This window comes from Anastrepha obliqua, chromosome 2 (genome assembly GCF_027943255.1).
Source record: "Anastrepha obliqua isolate idAnaObli1 chromosome 2, idAnaObli1_1.0, whole genome shotgun sequence".
In the NCBI taxonomy this organism is placed as follows: Eukaryota; Metazoa; Arthropoda; class Insecta; order Diptera; family Tephritidae; genus Anastrepha; species Anastrepha obliqua.
Genome location: NC_072893.1, coordinates 73,112,460 through 73,129,376, shown reverse-complemented (window position 1 = coordinate 73,129,376; position 16,917 = coordinate 73,112,460). Strand labels below are relative to the sequence as shown.

The following is a 16,917-nucleotide window of genomic DNA, read 5'->3' as shown; positions in this document are numbered from 1 at the left end:
TCGATCACCACCTACTCAATATACATATGTCAAGAATGTGAAGGCACACTGCATAACACTAACCACCTATTCACATGGATCATCAAACCTACTTACACCTCTCCCTCTGGACGATTGGTGACTACATCACACTGGCAAGGTTTAGTAAACTACTATAAAAACAACAGCAACAGCTGACCTCACTTCATTATCATCAGTAAATTATTTTTCTCAAAGCTCCTTTTTTCATTTTTAAAAATAAATAACAATCTAAAGGGGCTAAATCTGTACCAAGGGGAAACTGTAAAGTGTTTCCTAGAAAAGACATGCCAATATAACTCTTATTATGAACGGCGCTTTGTCGTGCCTATTCATACCTTCTGCCCATTTTCCCTTTCCTTTTTTCTTCCCTTCCGTTTTCTTCATCCTTTGGTGAAATATGTCACAACAGTGGATTATAGTTCCACTTTCTATAATTTTTTTCTTTCTTGCTTTTCCTCTTTAGTTTATTGAATATTCAATAAAAATAAATATTTGATCACCAAAAGAGAAAATCGAACGCCCCTTTAAGACGTCATAAATTCTTGAAGTCTTTGTAGCTGACAGATATAATAACATTTTACTAAGAATATATACACTTTTTCCTTAATAACTTGCCTATGAGATACTTATCACATAAACTCAAAAACTAGCGCGAATACACATTTGCAACTGAATCAATGTGAGTGTTTGCAACACGAATGTTGCACTAACTGTAGAAAAGCTAATGATATTTAAATTTGTGAATTATTCATTTACAGGAAAACGTTTTTGGACCATTAGATTTTTTCTCAACGCAATCGCTCCGTCGTCCAGAACGCTCCATCTTCTTCAGTTAATTCCCTATTTTTTATTACTTTCTTGCTTGGCAATAAGCTTTGTAAGCAGATGAATTCATTTCCATGATGATCAATATTTTTTTTCAAATTTCCTCGCTGCACGAATTTAAGTTCCCATTAATTTTTTAAGCCGAAATAGAAATTAAAAAACTAGAAATCGAGGAGTTTTTTTTTGTTTTTTTTTTCTTTTTTTTTGTGATATAAGATGTTTTTTAATACCCTGCGTCAAATCGCCATAGTACAGGCATTTATGGACAATTATTCAGAATTTGCTTTTTTTTTTAATTTAGTTTTAAACATTTTTTTATGAAAATAGTTCATTCTCATACAAACTTCATGTAGATCCAAGTTTCAAAGTTTGTAAAAATTCAAAAAAATTAACAAATTTATATTAAAATTTCTCACTTTTGAAACAGAATTTTTAGAAAAATAGCCCATTGAATTTTAGTATAGTAAAATGCAAGTTCCAAGTGGTTGAAAAATCTTTTAGACTTTCGAAAATTTTCTTTTTTTGCTAACGGCTTTAGTGGTTTTCTTCCATACAAATCCAAAAAAATTTCGAGCATTCGGTATGTGGGGAAAACGCAAAAGGCCGCCATGATAAAAAAAATCAAAAAGTAACGCAATGTGGTACTACTTTGTGCTACAATAAAATATAATGAGCTATAAAATTGCGTACGCAAATTATTTTTAGGATCCTGATTAAAGAGTTTGAAATTTTTACAGAAATTTTTATTTTGGTTTTTTAATACAAACGAGGCTTGAACATATAGTTTTTGTAGATGAATGAACTGTATTTTCATTAAAATAATAATAATAAAATTAAATATAAAAAAGCAATTAGCAATTAACTTCCGAATAGGTCCCTGTACTGTAGTTATTTAAGGCTGAGCGTATAATGTGCTTCCTAAAGGGTGTTTTTTTAGAGGTTAGGTTTTCAAGTTGGCACTACTTTTTTCGTATATAGTCTTTTTGACAGCTGTCACTTGATTTATGCTCAGTTTGGTTTGCCATTTCATAATGAATAGACTTACACCTGAACAACGTTTGCAAATCGTGCAAATTTATTACGAAAATAATGGTTCGGTTCGCGCGACGCATCACAAAAAAATTTTGTTCAGCGATGAAGCTCACTTTTGGTTGAATGGGTATGTCAATAAGCAAAATTGTCGCATTTGGAGTGAACATAATCCACAAGCCATTGCTGATACGCCGTTACATCCTCAAAAAGTCACTGTTTGGTGTCCTCTATGGGCAAAGGGAATCATTGGTTCATATTTCTTTAAAAATGAAGCCGGCCATAATGTTACAGTCAATGGAGAGCGCTATAGAGCCATGATTAATGACTTTTTCGTGCCTGAATTGGACGATGTTGATGTGGACGACCTTTGGTTCCAACAAGACGGCGCTACATGCCATACAGCCAACGCAACAATCGATTTATTAAAGGAAACTTTTGGTGAGCGCATTATCTCGCGCCGTGGACCTGTGCCGTGGCCTCCAAGATCGTGCGATATAACACCGCTGGACTATTTCTTGTGGGCTATGTGAAGTCGCTTGTCTACGCAGATAAGCCCGAGACAATTGACGTCTTGGAAGAGAATATTCGGCGCGTTATTGCTGACATACGGCCCCAATTGCTGCAAAAAGTGGTCGAAAATTGGGCCTCTCGGCTGGACTTTATTCGAGCCAGCCGCGGCGGCCACTTGCCCGAAATCATTTTTAAAACATAATGGCAAACCCTTATCTTTCTAATAAAGCTAAATTCTTGGCCATAACATTAAATTATATACGTTTTATTTCATCTTGAAAACCTAACCTCTAAAAAAAACACCCTTTACTTGCCTTAAATAATTACATGTGAAAAAGCCTTTGTAACTTCAAAACCTATTAAAGCAAAAACTTTATTGAATACTAGTTCCTGCTTTGAGAATTTTTTATTTGTATTGTTTTGAACTTAACAAATACATATCTGTAATACTAAGAACCTACTTACCTTTAATTTTTGTGATTATTTTTTTTTTTGTTTATTATTTTTTTACGTGATAACTGACTATATTCCGCAATTGAGGTGACTATAGCATGTCGAAAATCTATTATAAGTTTTAAATACGTTAGAATGGCTTACAAATAATTATCTTGACAAATGTCAAGGAGCTCTTAGTCGGCTTGAATGTTCATTTAATCCCACAACATGGCATGTTGAAATGCTTCTAGACTTAGACATATTAAAATTCTGCCGAATTTAGTCTTAGAGAGATAATCTGGCTAAAATTGATGCATGCGCTTGCGAAATGTAGCTCTCTGTTCCTAATTAGCTTAGAGCCGCCGCGAAGCTTTTCGGGCATTGCATCTCCGTCACGCGATGACCTTTTGTTGGGCACATCTCTGTTTGTCTATTAGCAGTTTAGAAATATAACATCGTCGTGAGTTAGCGTGATTATCTTTCACGTACATATGTAAGAAAGTCATATTCCAGTATAAAATCTTTATTTTCCAAAGGAGTCCCGTAATCGCGGAACTGCAACACAAATATCCCGGAATTCGGACATAAACAATTACCACTAATATGCTCATCCCTAGAATAAATATTTGAAAATTTTGTCAAGTAGGTACATACTTCCTCTTACACACTTCCTTTTATACACATACTCAAATGCGTAGATAAGTGCACTTGTGCGGCAAATGTCAAAAAATTATTTTCGTACTGGCAAACGTCGACAAAGAACCAATTCAAGTTTGAATTGGCATTGAATTCGTGGAGGCATGTTTAGATTTTTTTCTAGAAATTCTTGTCATACGCTGCTACTTACACTCGCTCGCACTCATATGCATACTCGTACAAGTACGAGTATAAGGGAGTGCACCTACACACACACATAGTATATGAATATGTGTATGTGCCATTTGCCAGTAGTCGTATGTGTATGTCACTTAGCAAACAAATGTCGCTTATAAAGTGAACAATTGAATTTGGCGAAGTGACACAATCTTTGCCATGTTTACATTTTTTCACATCGTTGCACGCGTCTAATACAATATCAACATTTTATAAATCTGAAAAGTGAAACTGTGTTTGATGTCTTGTTTATTCTGCCTGCCTGTCATACATTTTCCTTTCCTTTACATTTTACAATGAGTGACATATATTTCTACTTTACTATTCTATTTCCTCTTTTCTACACATTATGATTCAGTTTCACTGGCTAAATGCAAGCAGAGAATGGTAAGAAATTTACATTTTGCGCACTTACATCGTGTGTGCTCGTATATGAAACCCCTCTACCGGCTGTACTTGATCTTGATAAAATTCAACTGATGGTGCATAGATGGTTTTTTGAGATAATTATTTGTTTGAATCGTAAGGCTAGTACTAACTTCACAGCTGTGAAATTTCGCAAGCAGCGTGCATTCTACTTGGCGTGAAATATTACTAGCAATATTCATTGTCAAATGGGCAGAAACGCCAAGCAATTGTCAAATTTTGGTAAGAAACGTGTTTTTAAACAAATTAATTCACATATACATACTTAGTTCTTTCCATAAGTTACGGGTGATGAAAAATGGGTGTATTTATCCAATCCCAAGCATAAACGATCGTATGGTCCGCCCGGCCACAAGCCAAAAACAAACCAAATCGCTTCGGCCGCAAAGCAATGCTGGGTGTTTTCTGGAATCAGCGTGGTATGATTTTGTACGACCTATTAAAACCATGTGAAGCAGTTGACGGTGCACGCTACCAACGACAATTGGCCGATTTGAACAACGCTATACACCGAAAACGCCCAGAATATGCCGATCGGCGTCACAAAGTATTTTTTCTTGATGCCAATGCGCCGCCACATCGAACAAGAACGACCCGGGAATTGGTGAATACGTACGATTGGGAACCGCTGGTGCATGCGGCTTACTCACTAGACTTGGCGCCTTCCGATTATCATTTGTTTGCATCGACGGGCCACACACTTTCCGAGCAGCGCTTCAATTCTCACGAAGAAGCCAAAAAATGGCTCGATGATTGGTTTGCGACCAAAGACAGCGAATTTTTTTGGTGCGGCATCCACAAGTTGCCTGAGAGATGGGAAAATTGTGTCACTAGCGATGGCTATTATTTTGAAGAGTAAATTTGTAACCATTTTTTATTAATAAACGTTTGAAATTGAAAAAAAGTCTCATTTCATAGGTATGCACCTGGTAGCTATGCAGCACATACGGTTTCCATGAATATTGACGTCGTTGCTCGCACTAAAGATTGTTTGAAACTTTCCAAATTTCTGTGAGGTCTTCGACAGTCCATCTTCTCCAATTTTTATCACAAACTGTAGTCCAATGGATTCAGGTCTGGACTTTCAGACATTCAATCTTCTGCGGCTATTAACCCAGGAATATTTTTTCCAAACCATTGCTGGGTTGTTTTTGTCTGGCTAGAAGGTCCAGCGCTTTCTATTGGTGATAGTACTGTTCAACTGCTTCACCACGCCTTCTAATATATGCTTCTGGTACACTTTTGTCGAGGTCTTATCACCTTTTCTGCAGAAATGAATAGATGTTACGCCTTTCCCAGACTCTTTCCACCAAACCATTACGGAGGCTGGATGGTGACCACGCTGAACCCTTGGAACAACATTTTTCGTGCCTTTAAAAGTTTTATATTAGCATAGATTTTGTCAGTATGCTTATTAAAAACTTCTCCAACACTTAACATTTGCTCATCTGTGAAAATATTATTTTCATTGCTGTAGACGGCGTGCCACCGAAGAAGCTGCTTGCATCTGTCGAGTCTAATTTTCTTCAAGCGCGTTGTCAAAAGATTACCAGTTGACCGACGGAAGCCTTTAATGTGGAGATGATATTAGAGATCATTAACATGGATTTGGTTAATACATTCAGTTCCCTCTACATGATTTTCTGCTTTCTATGCGGATTTCTGCGAATTCTTTCTCGAACAGCTGCACTGGTTCTGTCACTCACTTCAGACGTTTGGAAAAAAACGCTTAATTTTTCGGTAAGCAAACATTCTCGAAATATTAATTTTTTTCAGCAATTCGTAAATCTTACTTGCTCTTTTGCCACACTTCTGCAATGCGATTTTCTTTAGCTCCCTACTCCATTGTTAACAAGCGAAATTCTCCACAAAACTGAGTATAATTTATGAGTAGACAATGCAAAAATAACGAAACTTTTTTCAGCGAATTTGTTCTCACCGTATGCATTGTCAAATTTTTCACAGAATATATGAAATACAAAAATTTTAAAAAGATTTAGTAACACTCTTTGCGAAGGCGTTACGCTTAAAAAATGCCATATCTTCAAGGTATTCGAATTCAGGCACTTCACTCGCAAACGAACTGTCAGTTTTCGCTAAAATTTAAATGCTGTATGTATTTAAATTTGTGTGAAAAATTGTTGCTGGCATGTTGCGTGTGAACTGTGTACTCCTTTGCCGTGAGACATGAAATTTCACGCATATTTCACGGCTTTGCAATTTATACGGATTTTGATAACCATTCCACGCGAAAAGGGAACTTAGTACTATGCCTTACTCAAAATGGCGTTAGAAATTAAGATTTTTTATTAAGATAATTAATTTACTTCTGAACATATTTTTGAGGTTACCCCATTTAGTTTGAATCCGAGGCATATAGCTGGATAAAATTTTTATATTTTTTAAATTACCATAGATACAATTAACGTCCGGCATTTCTCCACGAGTATGGAGTAGATCTCCGACTTGTCCTGTTGTCAGAGCTATTGAATTTTCTTGAAAATTCATTGATTTTATAAGTCAACCGACAAATTGTTGATTTAGTTCAAGTCAAAACCTGAAGATTGTCAAACAGGAGAATAACTGAGTTGTTCACTGAGAACTTCTTTATTATCATTGGCAAAAGTTTAGGGGAACCCCTTCAATGAGATGAGGGACGTATCATCATAAACAAAAAGCTCCACACATATATCAATCCTCCAACATGAGTTCTTATGTCTCAACTATGGCCTTCCTTTCCCAATATGGTCTCACTCAATTACTTACATACAGTTCTCACTCATACAAACACACAACTATTTGTATTACGATTTATATATTTACATGTTTATATAGCATTTATCCTAAACAGTTTTACAGAAAGTACTCCCGCTACTAGCAAAACAATACAACATTTATCTTTGTACTCACCTCCGCTGGGAATGTATACCCCTCCACGCTATGCTCCGAACCAAACTGATCGTGAAGTCCGTAGTGTATGTGAATTTCGTGAAATCGATATCTGTATGACAGAGGTCCCCCGGATATGTTAACTGGTGTTTGCATGCCATCATAATTCGCTACTGTCTCATTGCCAGCTGTGAAGATGACACTATGGCCGGTATTGCTGATCAAACCGCTTATCTAAAAAAAATATATGCAGTGAAATAAATGTAAAAGGCTTTTCCTCAAGCTCAACTTAAGTTGAAATGGTTTCCTTAAGCAATTGTTTTTACGATTTATCAACACATACTCACCCTATGTTTGTCAATATGTAAGGGTCTCAGATTCGGATCAAATAGCAAACGCTGTGGTTCCAAGTTCACTGGCGATTGGCGCCGACCTTTATTACAAAGTGACCACTCCGGGTTGATGAGACCCCAAAAGGCAGGACCTGAAATGGGGCAGAGAAACATTTGTGGTGAAAAAGGAAAAGTTACAAAAGTTACATAGGTATGTATACACGATAGTTCAGAACTTTTAATTTTTATTTATTAGCATAGGTTTGTAGTTTAACCGCTTAATGATTTTAAAAGAATAACGCTCGCATGCAGTGACATACTTGAACGCGCTTACTCGAGTGCTGCCCGCACTCGACATGTTTGTTTTACATACGTCATTTGTACCTTCTTCACCATATATTTTATAAAACTTTATAGAATTGCTTGTAAGTGTTTTTTTAAATTGACAGAACGTTTTTTTTTATGACAATTCTGAAGCAGAAAATAAATCTAGGCCAACAAAAAGTATGCAGTCTGTTTTCCCAAGCAAGACAATTCCGAAAAGTGCATCCGAAGGGAAAGTCGTTATTGGCGCCAAAATTGTGAAGTTGGTTTATGTTTTTAAATATACCATACAATATCAACTTAATAATTATTATTATTTATGGTATTTATGTTTCATACATGTAATATTGCAGTAATACATATTTTATTAAATTAATATAAATTGTTTTTATTTTTTAATAATAAGTATAAAATCCTGGTGTTTTTGGTTACACTTTTGTGAAAAAACCCTTGACGCTCGGGTCGTAGGTAGGGTGGTTGTCATAAAGACACACTTAGACCTTTCGCAGGTCCATTGTAAATATATATATTCTTTTAGCTAATGCTCTGCAAAACCGTTCGCCAACGGTTAATGGTAGACTTGTAATATCGGACTTTCATGAGCATTTTAAATCTTTGTTTTATCGTACAGGTAATGGAACTTGTATACACTGTGCCTAGCCTACGTATGGTGCTAGATCCTTTTCTCGACTCAACGCGCGAATTGCAACTTGTACTCAAAGGGCTCACAGACAAAAAATCACCTGGCAAAGACCAGATTAATTACGAATTCCACAAGTACGCCCGGGGTCTTTTCTAACTGAAGTGCTGAATTTATTTAATGTAATTTTCCTTAGAAACCAGATCCCTAACGCATTTCGGTACGCCATTATTACCTGCCCTTTTAAGAAAGGTTATCCTTCCATGCCTTCAAGTTTTCGGACTTTCATTGCTTGATACTAGTTATAAAATTTTTGCTGACATTCGCTTCTTTGTAGAGTTTTCATGTGCTTTGGTCACAGTTCCGCGTTATATGATTTTTTTATAAACTATCACGTATCAGTTTCTCCAGCCATATAATTGATATTATACTTCTTATTTATTGCGACACTACAAATCAGGTCCGCCATAACGGAACGCTCTCTGACCATTTTCTTGTTAATCAAGGTGTACGGCAAGGTTGTATGCTGAGTCCTACCCTCTTTTCCTTGTACCTTTATGACCTAAATGATAGTTTACAATGCGGTACTAAAGTTGCTGATACTACGGGCAAGGTATTGCTGTACGCTGACGATATCGTTCTGCTTGCAGATTCAGTGACAGATCTCCAAAAAATGATTCCTGATCATTATGCTAATTGTACGCAGTGGGATCTTAACGTAAACCTGACTAAACGAAGATAAATATTTCCAAAAAATTGAAAATTTTCTACAATACGTCCAGTCGAAAATGTTTTATTGTGCTCAGATATGGGGAGTTTATAGATATGAGCCAGTAAAGAAACTTCTGCGATTCTTTCTAAAAAAGTAAATTTTTGTACCTCCATATACGCCCAACTTTATGCTCCACCTAGAAAAAGGATTGTTATCGAAGTTTTTCAATACTCTCTATACCCACATGACTTTTATTGTACGGTGCCTTAGTATACCGGCAAACAGACTTCCTCGCATCTTGGCTAAGAAAGCAATAAGGCAGGGATCGCATCGGGTTAAGAAGTGGACTAAAATATAGAGTTATTTAATAAGAGGTGTTATTTTGATACTCAAAAAAAATGCTATTTTTAAATATAAATGATCGGATGTTTATTTCATTATAAAAAGGTATGGGGTTAATAGTGGAAAATAACATCAGGCAAATGACCACCACGATCACACTCACAGTACAATATCCTTTTCATGAAATTTTCCATAACCGAATTGCAAAGTGGCTACCCTATGTCCTCGATAGTCTCATGAATTTCATCTTTGAGGCATTAAACCGACCCTGGACTGTTGGCGGAGATCTTATTTTTCACGCGGCCTCAAAGAAAAAAGTCACAAGGTGTTAAATCACAAGATCTCGGTGGCCAATTGTGATCACCTTTTCGAGAGGTAACGCGGTCCGGAAACTTTTCCCGTAAAATATCAATGGTTTTGTTACTTGTGCGACACGTAGCGCCATCTTGTTCAAAAAAAAACGTTGTCCAGATCAATACCATTCAATTCCGGCCATAAAAAATCGTTAATATTCTCTCCTGTCTAACACCTAACATCTGTTATTGGAAAACCATTTATTCAATGGTGTAGATATGGCTCTCTCCCTAAGTTTTTGCCCCTCGTCTATTGAGATTAGCTTGCCCTTATTAATAGATAAATTGGTTCAGAAGGAACTGCTAACTTTTGCTCAAAAGACATTGACCCATGATCTTTATTCACATTTGGCGCCGCCAGAATCAATTTATTTTAACGAAGAGCTCTCGGCGCATGCTATAAGCTTGATTTTTAGAGCTAGAGGCGACTTACTAAAGCTTAAAGTAAGAGCCTTTAAGTTTAATGTAATAGCCTTTACCAATGTTTCATTGTCAACTTGTAGATACTGTTTGCAACTTAAATGCTGTTGAAGATACTTTTCATTTTATCGGTGTGTGTCCTATTTGCTACTGAAATATGACAATGAGTACAGGATGCGTGGAACTCTATTCCTTTGGAGAAATGCCAAAAGTTAATTTAATAGAAAGTTTACTACGCAGATATGAAGGCGTTTTAAACAAATAACAATCAGATAAGAAATTAATAAACAAAACGAATTTAAAATAACTAATTTTTGTTTTTCTTGCTCATCGGTATTTCAGTGCCCAGTTCAAAATATGATGAATTCTAATTTTTCTTATAATAAGATTCTGAATTATTATTTACTTCGAGTTTTTTTTTTTGTTGACTAACAAAAATGAATAGCTTTGTACAAAAATAACTGTTTCACGGCATCTAGTAAATCTAATAATAATAACACGGTGCTACTGAGAATCAGAACTTTTGAAGTGACATGATGACCACTGTAGATCTGGCTGAGAATGACGCGGAACCGTATTCAAAAAATTTGTAACACCCTCAATTTTTTTTATTTATCGTTAAAAAACCGATTTTGGGTGTTTTCCGACACTTAAAAATTCGTAGCTTGTCTGCATTCTATCCGATTTCCAATCTTGAAACAGTTCTGTTGAGGTAAATGTTAGACCTTTTGACGTATGTCTTCTATTTTTCACGCTAAGCTGAAATAACCACTGATTTTTCAACACAAAACCTACAAAACCTTGTAGTTAATTTTTCCAATTTTTGCGAGTTGTCGATAATATTGAAATTAAAGGTTTTTTTATTAGTAAAAGGTCTGTAAAACGAAAAAATCAGTAAACTGAAAGTTTTGTTCACTACTTTCATATTTGCAAATTTAATGCGGTTCTCCGTTATTATTCGCGAAATACGTCTATAATTAAGTATATTTACTCATACCTGTGTCCACTCCGAATCTAGCAAGTATTATTTCATCAAAATTGACAAAAAAAAGCAGAACATTTTCGAGTTGAACAGAGGCCGTAGAAGAATATTATAACGTAAAAAAAAAAAATAATTCCAAAAGTAACGCAATTTGCCGACTTACTTCTGCAATTTTCTGATTTACCCGGACGTAGTATTACCTATCTAAACCTCATCTAACCTAACAATATCGACATCAATCCAACCGTACACAATGTGAGACAATCGAACCCATTGTGCTGCTTTTCTGCATTGCAAAAGGAAGTCATTTTGATGTTACAAAAATGATTACGCTAATCACACATTCTGATTTATGTTCATTTAATACACTTAGGTTAGGTTAGGTTAGATGCACTTATGCTAAGTTTTAGTAGGTTTTGATCATGCAAGAGAGATAATTTTTCACACTCATTTAATTGTACATGCTTCCCAGCAAATTGCAAACGGTTCTGTTGCGTCATGCAAGCTTCGGTTGGTCAGTTTGGATTAGGTAAACTTGGGTTATAATGAGTTTTGATATGTTAGATGTATTCATAGTTATGTAAACTTATTGCTGTCTTTCAAAATTAGCCACAATGAGCAGTAAAGCACTATCGGTCATGCGGTATTCTCTCGCAGTCTCGGTGCAACTGGATTTTTTAAAATGTGGAAAAAAACTAAAAAAAAAAAATCGTAACTTTTACAGTTTTCAATGTATGAAGATGAAAAATAACTTATTCCGAGCACATTTTATTGAAGTTTAAAAATATGTATATACTTGTGGTGCCCGTTCGAGAATAGTGACCAAAAAATTACATCAAATTGAAAAAAAAACGTGGAAAAATTGCAAAAATCAGAGCTTGTTATTGAAAATTTCTTTTGAACGTCAATCGTTCAATCTTAGAATTATAAACATTCATGACGCACATACACTCCCCTTCCCGTCACCATATTGAAATAAAAAATCGGTTAAAAAATGGGTTAGTTATGTATTTTTACTTCATCACAAACACCATAAATCGGTGTTTTAACAATAAGTAAAAAATTTGAAGGTGTTTTGAATTTTCTAAACACAGTTTTGTGTTGTACTGGTCTTGACCTAAAACGTGCACTATATCACTTGAAGAGTTCTTTCGATTTTTTTGGTTTTGTAGCACCGTGTAATTAGTCTTGTATATATATTGTTGGGGGAAGTGCGCTTTTTCTCTATCCATAGCTGTATGTATTGTTCGAGACGAAAGGAATAATTAAGACGTTTAAGTATTTTCTGACACACCTCATCTGTCCTCCTTTAGTCGGAGATATAAAATTATGGACAGTAGGAATAATTTTAAGGTTCTCTAGAGGCATGGGAATAACGAAGGTATGCACAAGCGTAAATATGTAAAAAAATATTATTATTCTTACGATTTTGGATAAAACTATCTTCAAAGTCCAGATACACACAAAAAGTCATATAAATATCAGTTCATTGGCTTCTCCACGAAGATTTTCACATTGGCTTCCAAATAGCAGAGACGGGTTGAAAAAAAAGTTCGCTGGGACTCGTCTTCGCTTTGCTCAGTGCGAGTCGTCCGTAATTACATTTCTTTAAACGGTATCGTGTATAGAGGAGCCTGTGAAGTGGACGATCTTGAAATAGCAAACTAAATTACTTAAAGAATGCCGTCTAAAACTACTGAAGATCTAATTCTCTTCTGAATTTATATTTATGCCTCAAGGAGGTTTTCAAATGACATTGACAGAATCTAGCGGCTAAGTTGATTTGGCGGTATCTGACTTTTTGTTTTTTAAAAAGCACGGCAAGTGACTCAACAGTATATGGTACAGCACTTTTTATGTACGACTTTGACCAATATCGTGCAAAAATTAAAATTTTGTTATTGTGTTCTTGTAGTCCGGCAGTTTGAAGCATGGCAATAAACTGCAATTGACCAATGCCATTAAAGTCAACATAACCGGTCGCTACCAAAATTAATCCGATTAATAATTGAATATTAGACCTCTATTCAACAAAATTAATAATTGAATATTAGACCTCTATTCAACAACACAATATTCCATACATAACTGCATATTTTTAAAAGTTCGTTTGAAATGATGTGCGCGCTATAACTCACTTTCCGTATCTTTCTTCTTTTCGCCACCTTCCTTATTGCAAATTTATATAATTAGCATTCTAAGTTAAATATTCCGTGAGCGCCTACAGCAACTGTTCTCATCTTGATAACTCTGTTTGACTCCTGCAAATACCTATTAAGGTAATTGTTGCTAATAACTCTGAGCAGCGGCTGAAAAGAAGACAATAATGTGATATAGCAATAATGAAAGAGGAATTGCACCAGATTGGACTTCCTACCGTTTGGTACCTAAACGTCACAATTTATTTACAGTCTACGAAATTTTTCTTATTGAGTTTGAAGATGATCTAAATTATTTGAAAATGATTCTTATAAAACTACAAAATATTCCTTATTTTAAAATTTGTTTGCGCTTCTTCTACAAGAAGAAAATTAGTTACTCATACGCCCCGCAATTCTCTCCAGCCAGAATTTTGCATTTCAATAAATCTACACCAACTTTAAGAAAAACAACTTTATTTCAATTTATCTTTGCAAAATATGTACATATATATATCTATACAAGCAAAAGAAATGCATAATAATAAAAACTAGGCACTTATTGTACGAAAACTGAGAAGCATACAATAAAAAACTTTTGCAGTAAACAAATGAAAGTATAAGTAACTGAAACTTTCTGAATGCATCAAACAAATAAGAAAACCAAGTTAGGTAAATAAGTAAAGGTAAAAATGAAGAACAACAAACAAACAAACAAAGAAAGTTGAAGTAAACGAAAACTAACGATTCGAAAAAAATAACTTAGAAAGATTTTGTAGAAATTGAAGCACACAAAAAAGTGATGTGAAATAAGATGTTAACTGAAGTGAATTTTCTGCAAGTATAAAGTTTCTATGGAGCAAAGTAAATAAATGCAGTTCTGTTGTGCACCAAGAGTGAAGTATAAGAAAACAGGATTAATAAGTATATAGCGAAAAATACGAAATGGAATTACAAGCAATGGTCTCTATAACATATTCAAGACTTTATATTAAATTTTTTGAGATATATTTGTGTGTAATGATGTTAAAATCTAATTGGCTAATAATTGTTTAGGTACTTGTATATTTAGAATGTGAATTTAAATGGCATAAAAGCTGTAGAGAAAGCTTCCCTGATTACTTGTAAGCAATATTATTTCTATTCGCAAAACTGAAGCCCACAATCTGCCAGCAAACGGCTAGAAATACCATCAAATTCTGTAAAAACGCAAAGATGGGGAATCAGCTGCCTTCGAGCTGCACATCCTTTTCAGGATAATGTAGATACAATGGCTGCAATACCTTTTGACTGAAGTTTACACGAAGCGTGAAAATACTTATATCTGAAGCGCAGACTGCTTCGCAGAATACAACGCAGTAATATAAATCCAATAATCCAATTGTGCCCGATGATTGCACTAATATAACCTTCTCCTTCGTTAATTTATCATCGTCGGTGGTAAGTTTGGTGGCCTATGCCAGAGTAGAGTAGAACGAAAAAACTGAATATATTCTTAAATTTTACACAATCGGTATGATATTTGCGTATTGTTTCACTCTAAGTACAATTTATATCGTAATATATGACTCGAAAGCTACGACAAATACCGTCGATATCATTCTGGTAATGACATTTTTAACCTGAATTAGCTGAATGAAATTAGGGAAAGATCTGTCGAACTCATTTGCTGACCAAAAGACAGTTTTGTATTAACATTTGTATGGTGTGATCTCATAATATCAAAGTGAAAATTTACGCTGCCTCTTTGAATAAAATTCTGACGTTCTGAATAGATTAAACAAATGCCCCGAAAATTCCCACAAATGCATTAGATAAAAACTTTATCTTGCATGGAGGCACAATAACTCATATTACAAAAAAATTAACAGCCGATAAAGATGTTCGTTATGCGATCTGAAGCCGGCACAGGTAAAAAGAAAAAACCTTTAAGATTTCTGAGTTTCCAAAAATGGAAAAGGCGTTGTTTTAGGGATCAAAACGCCAAAAACTTACCAATTGCAAGTGATATGCTATAAAAGAAAGCCAAGTTATTGCATGCCAAAATTCGGAAAATGCCTAAAGATTTCCACGCTAGCGATGATTAGGTTATTTATATATATAATTGGCGCTTACATCCTTTATGGCTGTTTGGACTCCACAAATAGAGGAACCTACAGTTTTAAGCCGACTCCGAAAGGCAGATATTTTTTATGAGGTGCTATTTCATGTCAGAAATACACTCGGAGGTGTGTATATACTATATTTATATGCCCATACGCATGAACTCATTTCCTTGTAATTTTTTTGCTGCAGTAGAATAAAATAATAACAAAGCCGTGCATTCTCATGTTTTTTTTACTTGAAATAATTTCGACACTTAAATATGTTTAATAATTTGTTAGCCTAAGAAAATATTACTCTAATGAACAATTCATAATAACTACACATCTCATCACATTTAAACCCTGTCTCCCCATCGGCTGATAAAAAGAGAACAAAGTGTGGTGGTCAACATATACCCGTTAATTTTTACACTAAATATAAAAATTGATATTTTTTGAAATGGAACGTATTGCAGTATTACTTATATTATACAACAGAGAAAAATTCTGGGAAATTAAACATTATCCTCAAACATACATACGTATGTATATATAGGTGGCCACCTTTGTCGACTAGGTGGGTGCGCGACTACCATTCGGCAGTTCCATAGCTTCGAATCTCCGAGCATGAAACGTCAACTAATAGACACGGTTTTTTCTAAGAGCGGTCGCTGCTGGTCAAAAAATGGCCTGGAGGCAGGCACGTAGGCATATACCTTTGTAATGAGGAAGATGGAACGCCACTCGGAAGTAATGCGATAGCGGTTCCAGGGTGGACTACAGTTCCAAGCGAGGGGGAGTTTTTTAGCCTCCTGACATACATTGATGGCAGCTTTGATTATGCATTAGACAATTTCATCCGCAAAGAAACAAAAACAAAAAAACATAAAACCAAAACAAAAAAAATCTATGTGTGTATATTATTTCGTGCACTGTCCTTAACCTAGGTGCTCACACATTGATTAGCGAAATTGATATTCAATGTAAAATAGTAATCAGAAACCTCAATCAATAGCATTGGCTATATTCGACTTCATTACTTCCAAGAATTTTTAAACGCTTTTTGAGGGCTTCATTCCATTAACACATTGCAGAAACTTTGGATTAAAATTTACATACTGGTCCTGATTGTGGAAAATCCAATTTGATATTTTGGCAAGACTGCTAAATATGGTCATAAAATCAATTTATATAGGCTGGAATCTTTGCCCCTAGGTTTGCCAAAAATATTGATATAATTACTGGCTGAATATGCAGACTTTAACCCTCTGTTGGTAGGATTTTCTGACCAGACTTTTTCGACTTTGGACGTGAATTTAACATACACATATTTCTATTATAACTAACGACTTGAGCGTCCAAATAGCTTCTTAAAATTTAATTTTCAATCAATTTATGGGCATAACCTGTTAAAAAGGCCTATAGTCTCACTGCCTTTTGTTTTTTGGGTAATTAAAACCGAAATGGATTATTCATCCCTATGACGTTGCTTTCACTGTCATATGGCTTCTAGATCTCTATGAAATACTTATTTATCTTAAATTTCTTATGACATATTATGCGCTTAATGCTCCCATTG

At 35.0% G+C, this 16,917-nt stretch overlaps 1 protein-coding gene across 1 annotated transcript in view; it reads right to left on the bottom strand.

Moving 5' to 3' along the window:
- The window catches only part of LOC129238204 (carbonic anhydrase-related protein 10), a 147,317-nt gene that overhangs the window by 94,432 nt on the left and 35,968 nt on the right, over positions 1–16,917 (bottom strand). Inside the window, exons 3-4 of the mRNA XM_054873246.1 lie at positions 7,359–7,495; positions 7,033–7,245 (exon numbers count right to left, since the gene is read on the bottom strand). Of these exons, the coding sequence (XP_054729221.1) occupies positions 7,033–7,245; positions 7,359–7,495 (350 nt within the window). The remainder of the gene's footprint in view (positions 1–7,032; positions 7,246–7,358; positions 7,496–16,917) is intronic.